Genomic DNA, 22,598 nt, shown 5'->3' with positions numbered 1-22,598 from the left:
TGGTTGTTTAGGGCGTGGAGAGAGGTGGCACCTGGTTGTTTAGGGCGTGGAGAGAGGTGGCACTGGTTGTTTAGGGCGTGGAGAGAGGTGGTACTGGTTGTTTAGGGCGTGGAGAGAGGTGGTACTGGTTGTTTAGGGCGTGGAGAGAGGTGGCACTGGTTGTTTAGGGCGTGGAGAGAAGTGGCACTGGTTGTTTAGGGCGTGGAGAGAGGTGGTACTGGTTGTTTAGGGCGTGGAGAGAGGTGGCACCTGGTTGTTTAGGGCGTGGAGAAAGGTGGCACTGGTTGTTTAGGGCGTGGAGAGAGGTGGTACTGGTTGTTTAGGGCGTGGAGAGAGGTGGCACCTGGTTGTTTAGGGCGTGGAGAGAGGTGGCACTGGTTGTTTAGGGCGTGGAGAGAGGTGGTACTGGTTGTTTAGGGCGTGGAGAGAGGTGGCACTGGTTGTTTAGGGCGTGGAGAGAAGTGGTACTGGTTGTTTAGGGCGTGGAGAGAGGTGGTACTGGTTGTTTATGGCGTGGAGAGAGGTGGTACTGGTTGTTTAGGGCGTGGAGAGAAGTGGTACTGGTTGTTTAGGGCCTGGAGAGAGGTGGCACTGGTTGTTTAGGGCGTGGAGAGAAGTGGCACTGGTTGTTTAGGGCGTGGAGAGAAGTGGCACTGGTTGTTTAGGGCGTGGAGAGAGGTGGCACTGGTTGTTTAGGGCGTGGAGAGAAGTGGCACTGGTTGTTTAGGGCGTGGAGAGAGGTGGCACTGGTTGTTTAGGGCGTGGAGAGAAGTGGCACTGGTTGTTTAGGGCGTGGAGAGAAGTGGCACTGGTTGTTTAGGGCGTGGAGAGAAGTGGTACTGGTTGGTAGGATATGAGAGGTGATACTGGTCGTAGGGGAAAAGTGGGGGGGGGATGATACTGGTGCGTACTTTAGATATCATAAAGAGTAGTGGACCTCTTGGGAAGGCAGGGAAGGTGTGGTAAGAGAGGCAGGGAAGATGAGGCGGTGTTGGGAAGGAAGATGAGGGAATTTTAGGAGGGGGAACAAACGAGAAAGTATTAGGAGGAAAAAAAAAGGGTGTGTTAGAAGGGAAGACTGACATATGTTTTTAAATTGCACTTCCTAATTGGCTAGTGTATTGTGCAACCCCCGTCTATCAGTGGAGGGTAGACAGGGAGTGTATTGTTACACAGGGGGAATAGCAATTAGACCTTTTAGGGTGTGGTATTTTACTGGTCATAACGAGTGCAAGCACCACGTGTATCAATCGTGTTATGCATTATCATAAACTAGTGTGACACATGTTGCAGCCAGAGGCAATGCTTTGACACGCTCATCTCCCGTCGTGACGGACGAGAGTGATGCTGTAGCCGGTGCGGAGGAAGGTAGCACGGGAGGCTGAGAGAAGTGGAGGCTGAACAAGTGCAGCGAGGATGTGCAAGACGGCTTTCCTGAACCCGTCATGGTGCAGGCCGGCAGCATCATGGCAGTAGCAACCATGGCCTCAACGCCACAACCTTACCACCACGCCAAATTAAAGATAAACTATGACCATTTGAGGCTCTAGTGACCGCGACCGACTGAAAGAAGAAAAAAAGGCGTCGATACACTGGGAATATAATTGAGAGTATGAGAGGAGTGAACACGAGCGAGAAGTGTGGTCAGGGGGCAGCCTCACCAGGGCCAGCCTTGGATCGAGGCAGGTAAACTGGTGTCATCCAGGCGGCAACCACCACAGTGGTGTCATCCAGGCGGCAACCACCAGTGGTGTCATCCAGGCGGCAACCACCACAGTGGTGTCATCCAGGCGGCAACCACCAGTGGTGTCATCCAGGCGGCAACCACCACAGTGGTGTCATCCAGGCGACAACCACCACCATCATAGCCAGCATGGTGGACCTCGGCGGATATGTCATCATCCTAGTCGAGACGAAGGATAAGAAGATCAAACTTTATGGTGAGTACACTATATACTGTTATAAAGTTCAATATATAGTAACAAGTATGGTGCACTGTTCTCCAGGATGGTGTTGTCATATTGATCAGTGTCTAACCATTCAAGGAACTAGAACTGACATCAAATCCTCAGTTTTAACCTGATTACCTATCATTTCCTGGGATATTTACTTGAGAAATGATCTCCAGACTCATGTGACCACAGACAAAGGTATATCCATTCACCTAGGTCGAACCGTAACAATAATAATAATAATAATAATAATAAATAATACTTTACCGTGTTCACGATCATAGATGGCGTTAAGTACCTTTGTGTGTGTGGCGGTGTTGGTAGACTTCATTGACAAAGCAACGTTCCTCTCACACCCAAAACTTCCTCAGCCACTTTTCTGCCTTCTTTTGGACTTCTGTCATTTGTTTTGCCATTTTTACAAACATTAGTGTAAAAATGATTATATTCAGCTTCACCAGCGTAATTGCAAATATACTTAAAATTCTCCTGCAACATTATTCGTCCCGGCTTTGTTCAGCTTGCCCGAGTGCGTCTACTCATTAATAACTATTACAACACTTTCTGAAATATACATGTACAGTTATATTGTAAACACCAGCAATACATGTATCATGTATTTTCAAGAGCAAACTGACTGCTAACGTGTTTATTATATAAAAAAAATCTCCAGAAAAAAGTTAGCTAGGTGAAGTTGGCAGGCAAAATATATAATGATTGGATATAGATTTAGATTAAATTTTTGATTGAGAATGAGTTTAGATTGGATTTGTGCCGCGTTAGTTGCTCGTTTATTGTGGAGGGAAGAACAAGAGTATGTGGGTAAAAGAGGCCTAGGAAGTAGGCTCCAAAATGCTCAAGAGGATTTATATCTACTGTTGACTTATCTGTTGCATGCAAATTTAGGAAATTTGCTTAATATGTCTGGTATCTTATTTTCATTAATATCTTAATTTATCACATAGGTTATTATACTGTCTATATCTATATTCCTCAATAAGTGGACAGTAAAGAATATAGTGTTGAAGATAGTGACCGTAGCTATGGCTGGCAACATAATGTATATACTGTCTGATCATCTGTGTATCTGTCATACTGCCAGAAGTACTTGTAACCAAGCCTAAGTCTGGCTACCACAACATCACTCAGTATTCACGTTGCAAATTGATCGATAAATGACTGAGAGAGACAAATGATGGTAATTTATTTTTACACTCTTAAGAGTCGACCAAATAAAGAATACAGAGTAGCTGGTGTCTCATGGCAGACTGACATTATTACGTGCGATCAAGTATGTACCAAGGACCAGGACCCATCATCATACAATACACGACAGAATATTCTGAGTCAACTAAGGCTGGAATAGTTAATTAACACTGGTATGACCAAATTAGTTCCGGGGACGAGGTGGGTTTTTTTTTTGTTTGCATATGATAGGTGGAACAGCGGCAGCCTACAAGGTAAGTAGCCTCAGTTGTGTATTTTGTTCTCAGAAATATGAGTCTAAGCGGTAGAGGTCACAGTTTTGATTTGTCATGAATACCGTATAATGTTTGTTTAAAGCCGACTCAGTGATGTTTCACTCTGTAGACGATCCATTAATCATAATGATATTGGTGTTTAACCAGTCGTCCAGTGTTAGGTGAAAGGACAAAAGTGCAACTAATGAAAAATTTTATTTTGGAAAGGTTTCGTTTTCCTGGAGCTCTCCAGAAGCTTTGTCAAGTATTTGGATCCTGTGCCAGCCGATTGGAATATTTGTATTGTGTCTCGAGTCTAGCACACTATAAATAAGGCAAGTTGTCTCTGTAGCAGAGTTCTTAATCAAGAAACGTTTCAATGTGGGATCATTCTTTAAAACTGTATTGACGCTTACCTAACGTAGAATCCGAAATCATTCGGCAAGATTTCCGTTAAAGGCAGAACTAACGTGTTTTTTTGAATATTGTGATTGTCTTAGTACAGTCCTGTAAAATGTGTTCTTGGAAGTCAAGGCTATCTCTTCGAAGTCCTTTGGATATCTCAGTTCATATGTAATGTTATAGATTTATCATCTTGTTAATGAAGTCATTAAGTTCGTTGCTACATACACTCAAGGCTTTCAGTACCGCAAAGGTCAGAAACATGACAGGGTAGATAATGAGAATTTTAATAGCAATAGCAACAACGCTACTGACGATACTACTCAAATCACTTGTCCCTTCTAGGGAATGAAAAGAACATGAAAAAGGCCTACGGGTAATAATAACATCTGACCTATTTTTGACAGAAAATAGTGACGCAAACGCTGCAGAGACCAGGAAGATGAATAGTTGAATAATGAGAGCTTTCAAAACAAAACAAATAATGCCAATGGTAACTGTTCAAATAATCAGTGCACTCTCACCTGGAGTGCTGTCCAGTGTTGACAGCTCCATTCAGAGTAGGTGAGATAACAGAACTGGAAAATAACACAGAGAATATTGACTGTCTACATAGAACCAATAAAGCATTTAAACTACCGTGAACACTTCAGAGAACTGGAATTGTACAAATGGAAGATGCTGAAGGGCCGTAACAACGTACAGGAGCGAGAGATATGTAGGGAGTGTAAAATAAACCCAGTGAAAAGCAGGGAATCCACGGACATCTTTCGAAAGCACTGTGTCAACATTCTTTGCCCAAGACTATTAACCTGCTGGCAGCAGATAACAGAAGTAGTGTTGGAACCAGTGCAGAAGTCTTTCAGAGAACACAACCACTGCTTCTGACTAGTACTAGACCATTCAGGCTGTGAAGGCCAAAGGTCATCAACAGCAACAGCCTGGTTGAACAAATAACAAGAGTGGCCTCACATCGGGCTGTTGGGTTAGAACAACCCTCGAAACAGGTCACTGGTATATCACATTGGTGGTGGTGATGAATATGGTGGTGAAGGCTTTAATGGTAGTGGTAGTTTCATTGGTGGTGATTGTGGCTTGAGTGGTTGTGGTTTAAGTAATGGTGATGATAGTTTTATTGGTGGTGGTGATGGTGGTGGTGGTGGTGGTGATTAGGGTTCCGCCCAAGGCGACGTCATTAAAGTTGCTATTGTCGTTGGTGGTGGTGGTGGTGGTGGTAATGGTGGTGGTGGTTTTGGTGTTGGTGGTAGTGGAGGTGATGGTGATGGTGGTAGTGGTGGTGGTAGTATTGGTGGTAGTGGAGGTGGTGGTGGTAGTGTTGGTGGTAGTGGAGGTGGTGGTGGTGGTGGTAGCGGTGGTGAAGGTGGTGGTGGAGGTGGTAGTGGTGGTGTTAGTGGTAGTGGAGGTGGTGTTGGTGGTAGTGGAGGAGGTGGTGGTGGTGGTGTCGGTGGTGGTGTTGGTGGTAGTGGAGGTGGTGGTGGTGGTATTGGTGGTAGTGGAAGTGGTGGTGGTGGTGCTATAAACATGAGTCATGAGCACTGTGTGGTGGTAGTTGTGGTTGTATTCAGATGTGCTAATCTAGTTTTACTCACCTGGTTAGGTTTGTAACGGTCGAGACACAGCTCCTGATCCCCTTATACCCGTTACGAAGAGTTGTGGCATTTTGGAGTAGTTGTTGTAGCAGGTTGTGGTGGTTTGTAGTGATTGTTGTAGCAGGTTGTGGTGGTTTGTAGTGGTTGTTGTAGCAGGTTGTGGTGGTTTGTAGTGATTGTTGTAGCAGGTTGTGGTGGTTTGTAGTGATTGTTGTAGCAGGTTGTGGTGGTTGTAGCAGGTTGTGGTGGTTGTAGCAGGTTGTGGTGGTTGTAGCAGGTTGTGGTGGTTGTAGCAGGTTGTGGTGGTTTGTAGTGATTGTTGTAGCAGGTTGTGGTGGTTGTGGTAGTTTGTAGTGATTGTTGTAGCAGGTTGTGGTGGTTGTAGCAGGTTGTGGTAGTTTGTAGTGAGTTGTAGCAGCTTCTGGTAGTTTGTAGTGATTGTTGTAGCAGGTTGTGGTAGTTTGTATTGATTGTTGTAGCAGGTTGTGGTAGTTTGTAGTGATTGTTGTAGCAGGTTGTGGTAGTTTGTAGTGATTGTTGTAGCAGCTTCTGGTAGTTTGTAGTGATTGTTGTAGCAGGTTGTGGTAATTTGTAGTGATTGTTGTAGCAGGTTGTGGTAGTTTGTAGTGATTGTTGTAGCAGGTTGTGGTAGTTTGTAGTGATTGTTGTAGCAGGTTGTGGTAGTTTGTGGTCGTTGTTGTAGCAGGTTGTGGTAGTTCGTAGGGATTGTTGTAGCAGGTTGTGGTAGTTTGTAGTGATTGTTATAGCAGGTTGTGGTGGTTTGTCGTGGTGGTTGTAGTAGGTTGTGGTGGTTTGTCGTGGTTACCGGAGTGTGACACCACTACACTGACCTACAACAAGGTTCCTGAACACACAAGAGTGTGTCACCACCACAACAAGGCTCCTTGACGCAGAGTCCCACCTACCAGACTTTTATTTCTGAGAGAGAGAGAGAGAGAGAGAGAGAGAGAGAGAGAGAGAGAGAGAGAGAGCATAAGTTCATTCAGACAGAATAACAGATGACAGTGGAAAGAATTATAGAAAAGTTTAAGAAAGAGAATGTATAAAGTACCTACGAAAGAGTTACGGAGAGAAGGAAAGCAGCTAAACTTATTACCGGTGAGGAGAGTTAGATTCCACTAGTATATGACAGTAGAAAGGATTTATTCAACAGTGATGTGTGTCAGCAGGCAGGTAGCAAAGCGTTCAGCTCGACTAAGAGGACCAGGCAAGTCTGCTCACACCTGATGACCATCTTCGCCTAGTAGGACATAGGTACATAACATAAGTTGGATAAATTTAGATTTAGAAAGGACATAGGTAAGTACTGGTTTTCTAACAGAGTTGTAGATGCGTGGAACAGTCTTCCCAGTGGGGTGATAGAGGCTAGGACCTTGGGTAGCTTTAAGAAGAGACTGGACAAATATATGAGTGGGAGGGGCTGGGTTTGATTGGTGTCATTAGGTACGGGAGTTATTTGAATGAACATTAAAATGGTATAAAATACCGACAGATTGCTAGGTAAGACACATATGCAACAGTTAGGTATCTTTATTTCGAAACGTTTCGCCTACACAGTAGGCTTCTTCAGTCGAGTACAGAAAAGTTGATAGAAGCAGAAGATACTTGAAGACGATGTAATCAGTCCATCACCCTTAAAGTTTTGAGGTGGTCAGTCCCTCAGTCTGGAGAAGAGCATTGTTCCGTTGTCTGAAACAATATGAAGTTGAAGTGACAGGGTGGAGCCTTTATATAGTGCCAGGAGGTGAGACGTAGGTTGCTTTGGGAGGGCAGGTCCCTCTCAAACCCAGCCGTTCTCACTAGTAGAGGTCGAAGTTGATGGTCTGTACCAAGATACCCTTGTGTTGCAGTGTCTGACAGAATGAACATTAAAATGGTATAAAATACCGACAGATTGTTAGGTAAGACACATATGCAACAGTTAGGTATCTTTATTTCGAAACGTTTCGCATACACAGTAGGCTTCTTCAGTCGAGTACAGAAAAGTTGATAGAAGCAGAAGATACTTGAAGACGATGTAATCAGTCCATCACCCTTAAAGTTTTGAGGTGGTCAGTCCCTCAGTCTGGAGAAGAGCATTGTTCCGTTGTCTGAAACAATATGAAGTTGAAGTGACAGGATGGAGCCTTTATATAGTGCCAGGAGGTGAGACGTAGGTTGCTTTGGGAGGGCAGGTCCCTCTCAAACCCAGCCGTTCTCACTAGTAGAGGTCGAAGTTGATGGTCTGTACCAAGATACCCTTGTGTTGCAGTGTCTGACAGAATGAACATTAAAATGGTATAAAATACCGACAGATTGTTAGGTAAGACACATATGCAACAGTTAGGTATCTTTATTTCGATACGTTTCGCCTACACAGTAGGCTTCTTCAGTCGAGTACAGAAAAGTTGATAGAAGCAGAAGATACTTGAAGACGATGTAATCAGTCCATCACCCTTAAAGTTTTGAGGTGGTCAGTCCCTCAGTCTGGAGAAGAGCATTGTTCCGTTGTCTGAAACAATATGAAGTTGAAGTGACAGGATGGAGCCTTTATATAGACAACGGAACAATGCTCTTCTCCAGACTGAGGGACTGACCACCTCAAAACTTTAAGGGTGATGGACTGATTACATCGTCTTCAAGTATCTTCTGCTTCTATCAACTTTTCTGTACTCGACTGAAGAAGCCTACTGTGTAGGCGAAACGTTTCGAAATAAAGATACCTAACTGTTGCATATGTGTCTTACCTAACAATCTGTCGGTATTTTATACCATTTTAATGTTCATTCTGTCAGACACTGCAACACAAGGGTATCTTGGTACAGACCATCAACTTCGACCTCTACTAGTGAGAACGGCTGGGTTTGAGAGGGACCTGCCCTCCCAAAGCAACCTACGTCTCACCTCCTGGCACTATATAAAGGCTCCATCCTGTCACTTCAACTTCCTATTGTTTCAGACAACGGAACAATGCTCTTCTCCAGACTGAGGGACTGACCACCTCAAAACTTTAAGGGTGATGGACTGATTACATCGTCTTCAAGTATCTTCTGCTTCTATCAACTTTTCTGTACTCGACTGAAGAAGCCTACTGTGTAGGCGAAACGTTTCGAAATAAAGATACCTAACTGTTGCATATGTGTCTTACCTAACAACGGGAGTTATTTCTTGGGAAGTTTTAGGTAGTAGTCGTTTTGATAAGGACCTGCCTCGCATGGGCCAGTAGGCCTTCTGCAGGGTTCCTTCATTCTTATGTTCTTATGTTAGTGTCTATGACCGTACTCGGGAGTTTGTTCCACTCATCCACAACTATTACCAAACTAGTGCTTTCCTATATCCTTCCTGAATCTAAATTTTTCCAATTTAAACCCATTGCTGTGAGTACTGTCTATGTGAGATATTTTCAGCACACTATTTACATCCCCTTTATTAATTCCTGTTTTCCATTTATACACCTCAATCATATCCCCCCTAATTCTACGCCTTTCTAGAGAGTGCAAGTTCAGGGCCCTCAGTCTATCCTCATAGGGAAGATTTTTGATACATGGGATCAACTTTGTCATCCTCCTCTGTACGTTTTCCAGAGCATTTATATTCATTCTGTAATGCGGTGACCAAAACTGTGCAGCATAGTCTAAATGAGGCCTAACCAAAGATATATAGAGTTGAAGAGCAACCTGAGGACTTCTATTTTTTATACTTCTTGCTATGAAGTCAAAGATTCTGTTAGCTTTATTGTGAACACTTATGCACTGTTGTCTTGGTTTCAGATTACTGCTAACCAGAACTCCTAAATCCTTTTCGCAATCCGTAATATTAAGATCTACATTATTTAGTTTATATGTGGTATGGTTATTTTCCTGTCCAACATTAAGAACTTTGCATTTGTTTATATTAAACTGCATCTGCCACTTCTCCGACCACTGCATCAGTCTATTCAAATAATTCTGGAGTGCTCTAATGTCCTCATTAGAATGAATTGAACGGTCCATTTTGGTGTCATTAGCAAATTTGCTTATGTCGCTATTTATTCCCTCATCTATGTCGTTTATGTAGATTGTGAACAACAAGGGGCCCAACATTGACCCCCTGTGGAACGCCGCTTGTGACGTGCTCCCATTCTGATTTCTCCCCCATTTATGCAAACTCTCTGCTGCCTATTTGTCAACCATGCCTCTACTCAGGAAAAAATTTCTCCTCCTATTCTGTGTGCCTTAAGTTTTCTCAACAGCCTGTGATGTGGAACTCTATCAAAAGCCTTACTGAAGTCCATATACACAATATCATATTCAATACCATGATCTACCTCCTCAAACACCTTAGTGAAGAAAGTTAGTAAATTTGTAAGACAGGAACGCCCCTTTGTAAAACCGTGTTGAGATTCATTAATCAGTTTATGCTTTTCGAGATGGATACGAATTGTTTCGGCAATTATTGATTCCATAAATTTTCCCACTATGGAGGTAAGACTTTTTGGTCTATAGTTCGAAGCTAAGGACCTGTCACCTGCCTTGTAAATGGGTATTTCATTTGCCATTTTCCACTTGTCTGGCAGTATGCCAGTTTGTAGTGATATGTTGAAAAGAGTAGCCAAAGGTATGCTAAGTTTCTCTTTACATTCCTTTAACACCCTTGTAAACAGTTCATCAGGGCCTGGGGATTTGTTAGGTCTTAATTTTAATTGGAGACAACGGTGGTCTCATATGCAAATTAGAGTGTAAGTGTAAGCGAGGTGCAGGGGTGCTGAAGGAGGCTGTGTGTGGGAGTTGTCAGTAAGAAGATACCGGGTCTCAGATCTTAGGCAAGATGGTAAATATGGGTGCCCAGGGGTTTTTCACTCAGTCCCCCAAGGGGACAGTCGCGCGCGTTTGTGCTCCGTCAAAAACTGCGTGTCTTGATAGTAGCAGAAGGAACAGAATGCGGGAAATAAGCGTGTGCAACCATAAAGTGCATATACTCCTTTGAACAAACAAAAAAGGAATATCAGTGAACGCTAAATAGGAAAATATGGATTATAGTGTCACATGGAGAGTGCCGGTGGAGAAACGGTTACCGTGGGAAATAGACCTGACCAGCACTAGTGAATTATTGCCGGATGTCGACACAAGTGGAAATAAACAAATATCGATCTATCTATAAGTAATATAATGAGTGACAAGGATATATATGTGCAGTGACATAGTGAACTAAATTGTAGATAAAAGTAATCTTAATTATCCCCAAGTATAGCGTACAATATATAGTGTAGATAGGGGAATACCTTACAAGCGACTGGCACTAGCGAACTATTGCCAGAGGTCCAGTGAAGTGTTAATAACAGATAAGTAACTACTATAGTCATAAGATATGAAATGAGTGGTGGTAGCATTGAGGTGCAGGGAATCACAGCATACATAAATTGAGCATACAACCGTTACCTCTACTAAACAGGAAATAATCTTTTCCTTAGAAGTGTAGGGGGAAGTTAGTGTAGGCCTAGCTGCTGTGTAAATAATAAAACAATGATCCCAGTATAGCGCAGTGAAAAGTGTATTTTGAAAGAATACAGTGTATATCCTTGAGATAAACAGTGTACAGCACTACATAAAAGGAATTTAAATAATAATAATAATAATAATAGTAAAAAAAAAATAATAGTGAAGTGTGGCAGTGTGGGCAAGTCCTGCCCAGCTCACACCCACCCTACACCCACCACCCACTCTACACCACCACCCACATACTGGAAACTTGGTTCGTATAAATACATCTTGCATATTACTGGCACCAGCAAGAGAGCATACAGAGTGTAGTAGGATACAGACAGAATGTCAGCACAGCATATCTGTGGGACATGTAAAAAAATCCTTGGAAGGAAATCCAGAATCACATGCAACCTATGCTCTTCCAAACACCATATCTCTTGTACTAGACTAAATACAGCCTCAAAAAATGACCTCGAGCTAGCAAGGTGCTTCTGGTTGTGCAATAAAGATGTAGAACTTTGGGCAGGTATCAGAAAGGTACTAAGGAGAGTAATAAATGATAAAAATAATCAAGAAAACAAGGATGACCTCTTGGATAGTCTACCAAAAATATATAAAACATGGGAGCAAGAGATAGTGTATCAAAAAATGCAGAATGTCCATACCACAACAGATGACTCGAAACTATCTAGTCACCCACATGGTGCTAAGCCAGACCCATCCCCCAGTCATAGCACTAATACCCACAGTGCTGGTGCTGGCCCAGGCTCCCCCAGTCATAGCACTAATACCCACAGTGCTGGTGCTGGCCCAGGCCCAGCCACTGGCCCAGGCCCAGCCGCTGACCCAGACCCAGCCCCAGCCCCCAGCCCCAGTGCCAACCCAGACCCAGCCCCCAGCCTTACTGCCAGCCCAGACTCTCCTAGGGACACTACCAAAACCACCACAAAAACAGCAAATATACAACCATCTAAAACCGTAAATATACAACCATCTAAAACCGTAAATATACAACCATCTAAAACCGTAAATATACAACCATCATTTCACAAGACCGTGGCCCACAGTACAGATGTTGGAGAGGAGTCTCCTTCCTCTACTGGGGAAAGTAGATGGAATCCAGGACGGGGTGGCCCTGGCTTGGATACTGAGGATTATAGTGCAGTCCCAGAACCTGCAGAAATTGACAACACACCTCCCAAAAATTCTCAACTAAAGGTGAATTTGTGCAAATATTATGCTTGGGGCATCTGTAAGCATGGAATAACAGGGGAAAAAAATGGGACATGCAACTTTGACCATCCCAAAAAATGTAGCGACCTCCTGTCTAAAGGAGTGTGTCGTTCTTCTTTCTGTACTTTCTTTCACCCAAAAATGTGCCACTCCTCGGTCCTCCAGAAGCAGTGTTACAACATCGAGTGCCCTGCATACCATCTAAAAGGGACCAGGAGGCACAGACCCCACAAGACAAACAATAGTAGCTACGACAACCCAACTCCAGGTAATTTTTTAGTGGCAGGAAACGAAAAAAGAAAATGGAAGAAAATAACAAAAATAGTCCACCTTGGAGCCTTGTTGGACTGGAGACGCAGCCAGTGGCCACCCATGGCCCTCCAGAATTACAACTACTGATGCCAATAACAAAATCCCCCCAACAAACACAGAATACAACCTCGTTCATATTTGCTAATATACAGGGCCTTAAGCCATCCACCAACAACAAAATACCTTTTATCAGTGGACTTCTAGAGGAGTCTAATGCAATGTTTGCAGCCTTCACAGAGACTCACACAAAAGATCACTTTGACAGTGAAATATGGATAAGTGGTTACAACCTTTTTAGATGCGACAGAAAAAAACAGGCAACAAGGGGGGGTTGGCCTGTATGTCAAAGAGTCCCTTATCTGCACGGAGTTGCTGAACACCACAAATGAGGTAGTTGAAGTTCTATCAATAAAGATCGAGAACCAAAACCTAGTCATTGTGGTTGTATACAAGCCACCAGATGCAACCTCACAACAGTTCAAGGAACAGCTACTGAAAATTGATTACTGTTTGAAAACCTTCCAGCTCCATCCCCAAACATCTTACTGCTTGGTGATTTCAACCTAAGGCATACAAAATGGAAGAATGTAGCAAATAATGTTATAGCTGAAACAATCCCCGGAGGTAGCGCAGATGAAAGGTCACACACACATGAGCTACTAAGTCTCTGCGAAAAACACACCTTAAGCCAGCAGATAGTGGAGCCAACAAGACTAGAAAACACACTTGACCTTATCTTCACAAATAATGAGGACCTGATAAGAGACATAAGAATATCAAAAACAACTAATTCCGATCACAATCTAATCGAAGTCCAGACGTACATGCATAGGGGTCCTGATCAGCAGAATGCATGTACCTGTGAAGGTGTCTTCACAAAATACAACTTCAACAACAAGAACATCAACTGGGACCAGGTAAACCATGTCCTAAACGAAACATGTTGGGAAGATGTCTTAAATGACATGGATCCAAACCAGTGCCTTGAAAGGATCAACTTCCTGGTAGCCGAAGCATGTTCTAGGTATATTCCCCTAAGAAAGAAGAAGAGCAGGAGTAAACTGGAGAGAAAAAGATGCTCCCTCTACAGAAGACGACGAAGAGTCACTGAGCTCCTCAGGAGTGCTAGAATATCTGATACACGAAAGGAGGCGCTGACCAGGGAAGTGGAAACTATCGAACTTAAGCTAAATGACTCTTACAGGAACCAGGAGAGGCAGGAGGAGCTTAAAGCTATTAGTGAAATTGAAAGAAATTCAAAATATTTCTTTTCATATGCCAAAAACAAGGCAAATACCACATCTAGTATCGGGCCCTTACTCAGACAGGATGGGACTTACACAGATGACAACAAGGAAATGAGTGAAATATTGAAATCCCAGTACGACTCTGTGTTTAGTGAACCACTAATCGGTCTGAGGATCGACGACCCAAATGATTTCTTCATGAATGAGCCTCAAAACCCCATAAATGTATGCCAGATTTCCGACATTACCCTAACTCCGATAGATTTCGAAAAAGCCATTGACAATATGCCTATGCGCTCAGCCCCGGGCCCAGACTCGTGGAACTCTGTTTTCATTAAGAACTGCAAGAAACCCCTCTCGCGTGCCCTAAGTACACTATGGAGGAGGAGCTTGGACATGGGTGAAATTCCACAGTCACTTAAAACAACAGATATAGCCCTACTCCATAAAGGTGGCAGCAAAGCATTAGCTAAGAACTATAGACCAATAGCTCTGACGTCCCACATCATAAAAATCTTTGAAAGAGTGCTAAGAAGCAGGATTGCAAATCACCTGGATTCCCAAAATCTGCACAATCCAGGGCAACATGGGTTCAGGGCAGGTCGCTCCTGCCTCTCACAACTACTGGATCACTATGACATGGCCTTGGATGCACTGGAAGAAAATCAGAATGCAGATGTAATATACACAGACTTTGCAATAGCATTTGACAAATGCGATCATGGCGTAATAGCCCATAAAATACGTGCTAAAGGAATAACTGGGAAAGTGGGGAGATGGATCTTCAACTTCGTAACAAATCGAACACAAAGAGTAGTGGTCAACAGAGTTAAATCGGAGGCTGCCATAGTGAAGAGCTCTGTTCCACAAGGCACAGTACTCGCCCCCATCTTATTCCTCATCCTCATATCAGACATAGACAGAGATATACACCACAGCACCGTATCATCCTTTGCGGATGATACTAGGATCTGCTGAGGACGCGGTTAACCTCCAAGAAGATATAAACAAAGTTTTCCAGTGGGCAACGGTAAACAATATGATGTTCAATGAGGACAAATTCCAACTACTCCGTTATGGAAAACTGGAGGAGATAATAACTAGAACAGAATATACTACTGACTCCGGCCATACAATAGAGCGGAAAAATAATGTAAGGGACCTGGGAGTAGTAATGTCTGAGGATCTCACTTTCAAGGATCACAACAGTGCCACGATCGCACGTTCAAAGAAAATGATAGGATGGATAATGAGAACTTTCAAAACGAGAGATGCCAAGCCCATGATGATCCTTTTCAAATCACTTGTTCTCTCTAGGCTGGAATACTGCTGTACATTAACATCTCCATTCAAAGCAGGTGAAATCGCAGATCTAGAGAGTGTACAGAGATCCTTTACTGCACGTATAAGTTCTGTCAAGCACCTTAACTACTGGGAACGCTTGGAAGCACTTGACTTGTACTCGTTGGAACGCAGGAGGGAGAGATATATCATAATCTACACTTGGAAAATCTTGGAAGGAATGGTCCCAAATCTGCACACAGAAATCACTCCCTACGAAAGTAAAAGACTGGGCAGGCGATGCAAAATGCCCCCAATAAAAAGTAGGGGCGCCATTGGTACACTAAGGGAAAACACCATAAGTGTCCGGGGCCCAAAACTGTTCAACAGCCTCCCATCAAGCATTAGGGGAATTGCCAATAAACCGCTGGCTGCCTTCAAGAGAGAGCTGGACAGATACCTAAAGTCAGTGCCGGATCAGCCGGGCTGTGGCTCGTACGTTGGACTGCGTGCGGCCAGCAGTAACAGCCTAGTTGATCAGGCCCTGATCCATCGGGAGGCCTGGTCATGGACCGGGCCGCGGGGGCGTTGATCCCCAGAATAACCTCCAGGGGTCATACAAGACATGGCTGGTGTGGACACCAGAGAGGACACACACGCATCACCAGTGAGGACACATGCCTCACTAGAGAAGAAACGCCTCACTAAAGAGAACACACACACACACACACACACACACACACCACTTTCTGATCTCACGAACCATAACAGTGATGAGTATAAAATCGTGCTGTGTAACTCATAAAATGTTAATCATAAATTCTTATTTGAGCTGCAAGTGAGTATCAACGTTTTTCATGCAGAACAGGAGGAAACACTGCCCAGTGCCACACACAGTGCCAGACACAGTGCCCAGTGCCAGACACAGTGCCCAGTGCCAGACACAGAAACTTGTCCCAAGTGCCGGACACCAGTTGACAGTTAAAACGTTTACAAAGTCATTCAGTATTTTACCTTGATAGTTGTGTACAAAAGTGTTAAAAAGAAAGATTGAAATATTGTAAAATGGATTGAAAGAGCACTGAGCTTGAGTTACACTTCGCAACTTTATAATAGTTACACTTCGCAGCTTTATAATAGTTACACTTCGCAACTTTATAATAGTTACACTTCGCAACTTTATAATAGTTACACTTCGCAACTTTATAATAGTTACACTTCGCAACTTTATAATAGTTACACTTCGCAACTTTATAATAGTTACACTTCGCAACTTTATAATAGTTACACTTCGCAGCTTTATAATAGTTACACTTCGCAACTTTATAATAGTTACACTTCGCAGCTTTATAATAGTTACACTTCGCAACTTTATAATAGTTACACTTCGCAACTTTATAATAGTTACACTTCGCAACTTTATAATAGTTACACTTCGCAACTTTATAATAGTTACACTTCGCAGCTTAATAATAGTTACACTTCGCAGCTTTATAATAGTTACACTTCGCAGCTTTATAATAGGTACACTTCGCAACTTTATAATAGTTACACTTCGCAGCTTTATAATAGTTACACTTCGCAACTTTATAATAGTTACACTTCGCAACTTTATAATAGTTACACTTCGCAACTTTATAATAGTTACACTTCGCAACTTTATAATAGTTACACTTCGCAGCTTTATAATAGTTACACTTCGCAGCTTTATAATAGTTACACTTCGCAGCTTTATAATAGGTACACTTCGCAACTTTATAATAGTTACACTTCGCAGCTTTATAATAGTTACACTTCGCAGCTTTATAATAGTTACACTTCGCAGCTTTATAATAGTTACACTTCGCAGCTTTATAATAGTTACACTTCGCAGCTTTATAATAGTTACACTTCGCAGCTTTATAATAGTTACACTTCGCAGCTTTATAATAGTTACACTTCGCAGCTTTATAATAGTTACACTTCGCAGCTTTATAATAGTTACACTTCGCAGCTTTATAATAGTTACACTTCGCAACTTTATAATAGTTACACTTCGCAGCTTTATAATAGTTACACTTCGCAGCTTTATAATAGTTACACTTCGCAGCTTTATAATAGGTACACTTCGCAACTTTATAATAGTTACACTTCGCAGCTTTATAATAGTTACACTTCGCAGCTTTATAATAGTTGCACTTCGCAGCTTTATAATAGTTGCACTTCGCAGCTTTATAATAGTTACACTTCGCAGCTTTATAATAGTTACACTTCGCAGCTTTATAATAGTTACACTTCGCAGCTTTATAATAGTTACACTTCGCAACTTTATAATAGTTACACTTCGCAGCTTTATAATAGTTGCACTTCGCAGCTTTATAATAGTTGCACTTCGCAGCTTTATAATAGTTACACTTCGCAGCTTTATAATAGTTGCACTTCGCAGCTTTATAATAGTTACACTTCGCAACTTTATAATAGTTACACTTCGCAGCTTTATAATAGTTACACTTCGCAGCTTTATAATAGTTACACTTCGCAGCTTTATAATAGTTGCACTTCGCAGCTTTATAATAGTTACACTTCGCAGCTTTATAATAGTTGCACTTCGCAGCTTTATAATAGTTACACTTCGCAGCTTTATAATAGTTACACTTCGCAACTTTATAATAGTTACACTTCGCAGCTTTATAATAGTTACACTTCGCAGCTTTATAATAGTTACACTTCGCAGCTTTATAATAGTTACACTTCGCAGCTTTATAATAGTTACACTTCGCAGCTTTATAATAGTTGCACTTCGCAGCTTTATAATAGTTGCACTTCGCAGCTTTATAATAGTTACACTTCGCAGCTTTATAATAGTTACACTTCGCAACTTTATAATAGTTACACTTCGCAACTTTATAATAGTTACACTTCGCAACTTTATAATAGTTACACTTCGCAGCTTTATAATAGTTACACTTCGCAACTTTATAATAGTTACACTTCGCAACTTTATAATAGTTACACTTCGCAACTTTATAATAGTTACACTTCGCAACTTTATAATAGTTACACTTCGCAGCTTTATAATAGTTACACTTCGCAACTTTATAATAGTTACACTTCGCAACTTTATAATAGTTACACTTCGCAACTTTATAATAGTTACACTTCGCAGCTTTATAATAGTTACACTTCGCAACTTTATAATAGTTACACTTCGCAACTTTATAATAGTTACACTTCGCAGCTTTATAATAGTTACACTTCGCAACTTTATAATAGTTACACTTCGCAACTTTATAATAGTTACACTTCGCAGCTTTATAATAGTTACACTTCGCAGCTTTATAATAGTTACACTTCGCAACTTTATAATAGTTACACTTCGCAACTTTATAATAGTTACACTTCGCAACTTTATAATAGTTACACTTCGCAGCTTTATAATAGTTACACTTCGCAACTTTATAATAGTTACACTTCGCAGCTTTATAATAGTTACACTTCGCAGCTTTATAATAGTTACACTTCGCAACTTTATAATAGTTGCACTTCGCAGCTTTATAATAGTTACACTTCGCAGCTTTATAATAGTTACACTTCGCAGCATTATAATAGTTACACTTCGCAGCTTTGTAATAGTTACACTTCGCAGCTTTATAATAGTTACACTTCGCAGCTTTATAATAGTTGCACTTCGCAGCTTTATAATAGTTACACTTCGCAGCTTTATAATAGTTACACTTCGCAGCTTTATAATAGTTACACTTCGCAGCTTTATAATAGTTACACTTCGCAACTTTATAATAGTTACACTTCGCAACTTTATAATAGTTACACTTCGCAGCTTTATAATAGTTACACTTTGCAACTTTATAATAGTTACACTTCGCAGCTTTATAATAGTTACACTTTGCAACTTTATAATAGTTACACTTCGCAACTTTATAATAGTTACACTTCGCAACTTTATAATATGTACACTTCGCAACTTTATAATATGTACACTTCGCAACTTTATAATAGTTACACTTCGCAGCTTTATAAGTTACACTTCGCAGCTTTTTAAGTTACACTTCGCAACTTTATAGTAGCTACACTTCGCAGCTTTATAATAGTTACACTTCGCAACTTTATAATAGTTACACTTCGCAGCTTTATAATAGTTACACTTCGTAACTTTATAATAGTTACACTTCGCAGCTTTATAATAGTTACACTTCGCAACTTTATAATAGTTACACTTCGCAACTTTATAATAGTTACACTTCGCAGCTTTATAATAGTTACACTTCGCAGCTTTATAATAGTTACACTTCGCAACTTTATAATAGTTACAATTCGCAGCTTTATAATAGTTACACTTCGCAGCTTTATAATAGTTACACTTTGCAACTTTATAATAGTTACACTTCGCAGCTTTATAATAGTTACACTTCGCAACTTTATAATAATTACACTTCGCAGCTTTATAATAGTTACACTTCGCAGCTTTATAATAGTTACACTTCGCAGCTTTATAATAGTTACACTTCGCAACTTTATAATAGTTACACTTCGCAGCTTTATAATAGTTACACTTCGCAGCTTTATAATAGCTACACTTCGCAGCTTTATAATAGTTACACTATCGTAAAGGGTTCTTTAATGGAGATATCGTAGGTTGAAGGTAGACTCACTTGTAGGATGGTTACTATATATTGTCAGACTGAGATGAGGGATGGAGCCCAGTGCCTTGCCTGCCTACGCCTGGATGGTCTGCCGCCGAGTGAGACCGGGGCAGAGGTATGAGCCTACACATCTCTATCCCGTGACGTCACTCAAAGCCACAGGCCTACAAGGGATCTCGTATCTAAAGCACATGGATGATACTAATATGCTATGCTATATAATACTGGGAATACAGGGATCAGCAACTATGCTGACAACACTTCGCAACTTTATAATAGTTACACTTCGCAACTTTATAATAGTTACACTTCGCAACTTTATAATAGTTACACTTCGCAACTTTATAATAGTTACACTTCGCAGCTTTATAATAGTTACACTTCGCAACTTTATAATAGTTACACTTCGCAACTTTATAATAGTTACACTTCGCAGCTTTATAATAGTTACACTTCGCAACTTTATAATAGTTACACTTCGCAACTTTATAATAGTTACACTTCGCAACTTTATAATAGTTACACTTCGCAACTTTATAATAGTTACACTTCGCAGCTTTATAATAGTTACACTTCGCAACTTTATAATAGTTACACTTCGCAACTTTATAATAGTTACACTTCGGAACTTTATAATAGTTACACTTCGCAACTTTATAATAGTTACACTTCGCAACTTTATAATAGTTACACTTCGCAACTTTATAATAGTTACACTTCGCAACTTTATAATAGTTACACTTCGCAACTTTATAATAGTTACACTTCGCAGCTTTATAATAGTTACACTTCGCAGCTTTATAATAGTTACACTTCGCAGCTTTATAATAGTTACACTTCGCAGCTTTATAATAGTTACACTTCGCAGCTTTATAATAGTTACACTTCGCAGCTTTATAATAGTTACACTTCGCAGCTTTATAATAGTTACACTTCGCAGCTTTATAATAGTTACACTTCGCAGCTTTAACATGGAGAGAAAATACATTATTGAAGGGAAAAGGGTAACAGAGGCATCCTCCGTCTCCCCTCAGGCTTGCCTTGGTCCCCTCAGGCTTGCCTTGGTCCCCTCAGGCTTGTCTTGGTCCCCTCAGGCTTGCCTTGGTCCCCTCAGGCTTGTCTTGGTCCCCTCAGGCTTGCCTTGGTCCCCTCAGGCTTGCCTTGGTCCCCTCAGGCTTACCTTGGTCCCCTCAGGCTTGTCTTGGTCCCCTCAGGCTTGTCTTGGTCCCCTCAGGCTTGTCTTGGTCCCCTCAGGCTTGTCTTGGTCCCCTCAGGCTTGTCTTGGTCCCCTCAGGCTCGTCTTGGTCCTCTGAGGCTCGTCTTGGTCCCCTCAGGCTTGCCTTGGTCCCCTCAGGCTTGTCTTGGTCCCCTCAAGCTTGTCTTGGTCCCCTCAGGCTTGCCTTGGTCCCCTCAGGCTTGCCTTGGTCCCCTCAGGCTTGCCTTGGTCCCCTCAGGCTTGTCTTGGTCACCTCAGGCTTGTCTTGGTCCCCTCAGGCTTGCCTTGGTCCCCTCAGGCTTGTCTTGGTCCCCTCAAGCTTGTCTTGGTCCCCTCAGGCTTGTCTTGGTCCCCTCAGGCTTCCCTTGGTCCCCTCAGGATTACCTTGGTCCCCTCAGGCTTGCCTTGGTCCCCTCAGGCTTACCTTGGTCCCCTCAGGCTTGTCTTGGTCCCCTCAGGCTTGTCTTGGTCCCCTCAGGTTTGTCTTGGTCCCCTCAGGTTTGTCTTGGTCCCCTCACCCCTACCTTGGTCCCCTCAGGCTTGCCTTGGTCCCCTCCGGCTTGCCTTGGTACCCTCAGGCTTGCCTTGGTACCCTCAGGCTTGCCTTGGTCCCCTCAGGCTTGCCTTGGTCCCCTCAGGCTTGCCTTGGTCCCCTCAGGCTTACCTTGGTCCCCTCAGGCTTGTCTTGGTCCCCTCAGGCTTGTCTTGGTCCCCTCAGGCTTGTCTTGGTCCCCTCAGGCTTACCTTGGTCCCCTCAGGTTTGCCTTGGTACCCTCAGGCTTGCCTTGGTCCCCTCAGGCTTACCTTGGTCCCCTCAGGCTTACCTTGGTCCCCTCAGGCTTACCTTGGTCCCCTCAGGCTTACCTTGGTCCCCTCAGGCTTACCTTGGTCCCCTCAGGCTTACCTTGGTCCCCTCAGGCTTGCCTTGGTCCCCTCAGGCTTGACTTGGTCCCCTGATGATTGTCTTGGTCCCCTCAGGCTTACCTTGGTCCCCTCAGGCTAGGCTTGGTCCCCTCAGGCTAGACTTGGTCCCCTCAGGCTAAACTTGGTCCCCTCAGGCTTTCCTTGGTCCCCTCAGGCTTACCTTGGTCCCCTCAGGCTTACCTTGGTCCCCTCAGGCTTACCTTGGTCCCCTCAGGCTTGCCTTGGTCCCCTCAGGCTTGTCTTGGTCCCCTCAGGCTTGTCTTGGTCCCCTCAGGCTTACCTTGGTCCCCTCAGGTTTGCCTTGGTACCCTCAGGCTTGCCTTGGTCCCCTCAGGCTTACCTTGGTCCTCTCAGGCTTACCTTGGTCCCCTCAGGCTTACCTTGGTCCCCTCAGGCTTACCTTGGTCCCCTCAGGCTTATCTTGGTCCCCTCAGGCTTACCTTGGTCCCCTCAGGCTTGCCTTGGTCCCCTCAGGCTTGCCTTGGTCCCCTCAGGCTTGCCTTGGTCCCCTCAGGCTTACCTTGGTCCCCTCAGGCTTACCTTGGTCCCCTCAGGCTTACCTTGGTCCCCTCAGGCTTACCTTGGTCCCCTCAGGCTTACCTTGGTCCCCTCAGGCTTACCTTGGTCCCCTCATAGCTGCCTTTACAGACACCTTTGAAGCTGCCGTAGCTGATGAACCTTTAATGGTATACTTGACGACATCCTCATTGGCCTACTGAAGTCTCCCAGCTCCCGCTGACACTACTGAAGTCTCCCAGCTCCCGCTGACACTACTGAAGTCTCCCAGCTCACGCTGACACTACTGAAGTCTCCCAGCTCACGCTGACACTACTGAAGTCTCCCAGCTCACGCTGACACT

The 22,598-nt window shown here is 42.9% G+C and overlaps 1 protein-coding gene across 6 annotated transcripts in view; it reads left to right on the top strand.

Moving 5' to 3' along the window:
* sdt (stardust) overlaps positions 1-22,598 on the top strand; it is a 660,846-nt gene that overhangs the window by 99,851 nt on the left and 538,397 nt on the right. The window contains exon 2 of one of the 6 annotated variants that reach the window (XM_070087050.1): positions 1,294-1,940. The exons of the other annotated variants lie outside the window; for them this stretch is intronic. Within the exon in view, the coding sequence (XP_069943151.1) occupies positions 1,874-1,940 (67 nt within the window). The 5' untranslated portion in view covers positions 1,294-1,873. The remainder of the gene's footprint in view (positions 1-1,293; positions 1,941-22,598) is intronic. 6 annotated transcript variants of the gene reach the window in all.

Source organism: Cherax quadricarinatus, chromosome 20 (genome assembly GCF_038502225.1).
Source record: "Cherax quadricarinatus isolate ZL_2023a chromosome 20, ASM3850222v1, whole genome shotgun sequence".
Classification (NCBI taxonomy): domain Eukaryota; kingdom Metazoa; phylum Arthropoda; class Malacostraca; order Decapoda; family Parastacidae; genus Cherax; species Cherax quadricarinatus.
The sequence above is the reverse complement of the archived record's forward strand: the minus strand, read 5'-3'. Positions and strand labels throughout refer to the sequence as shown.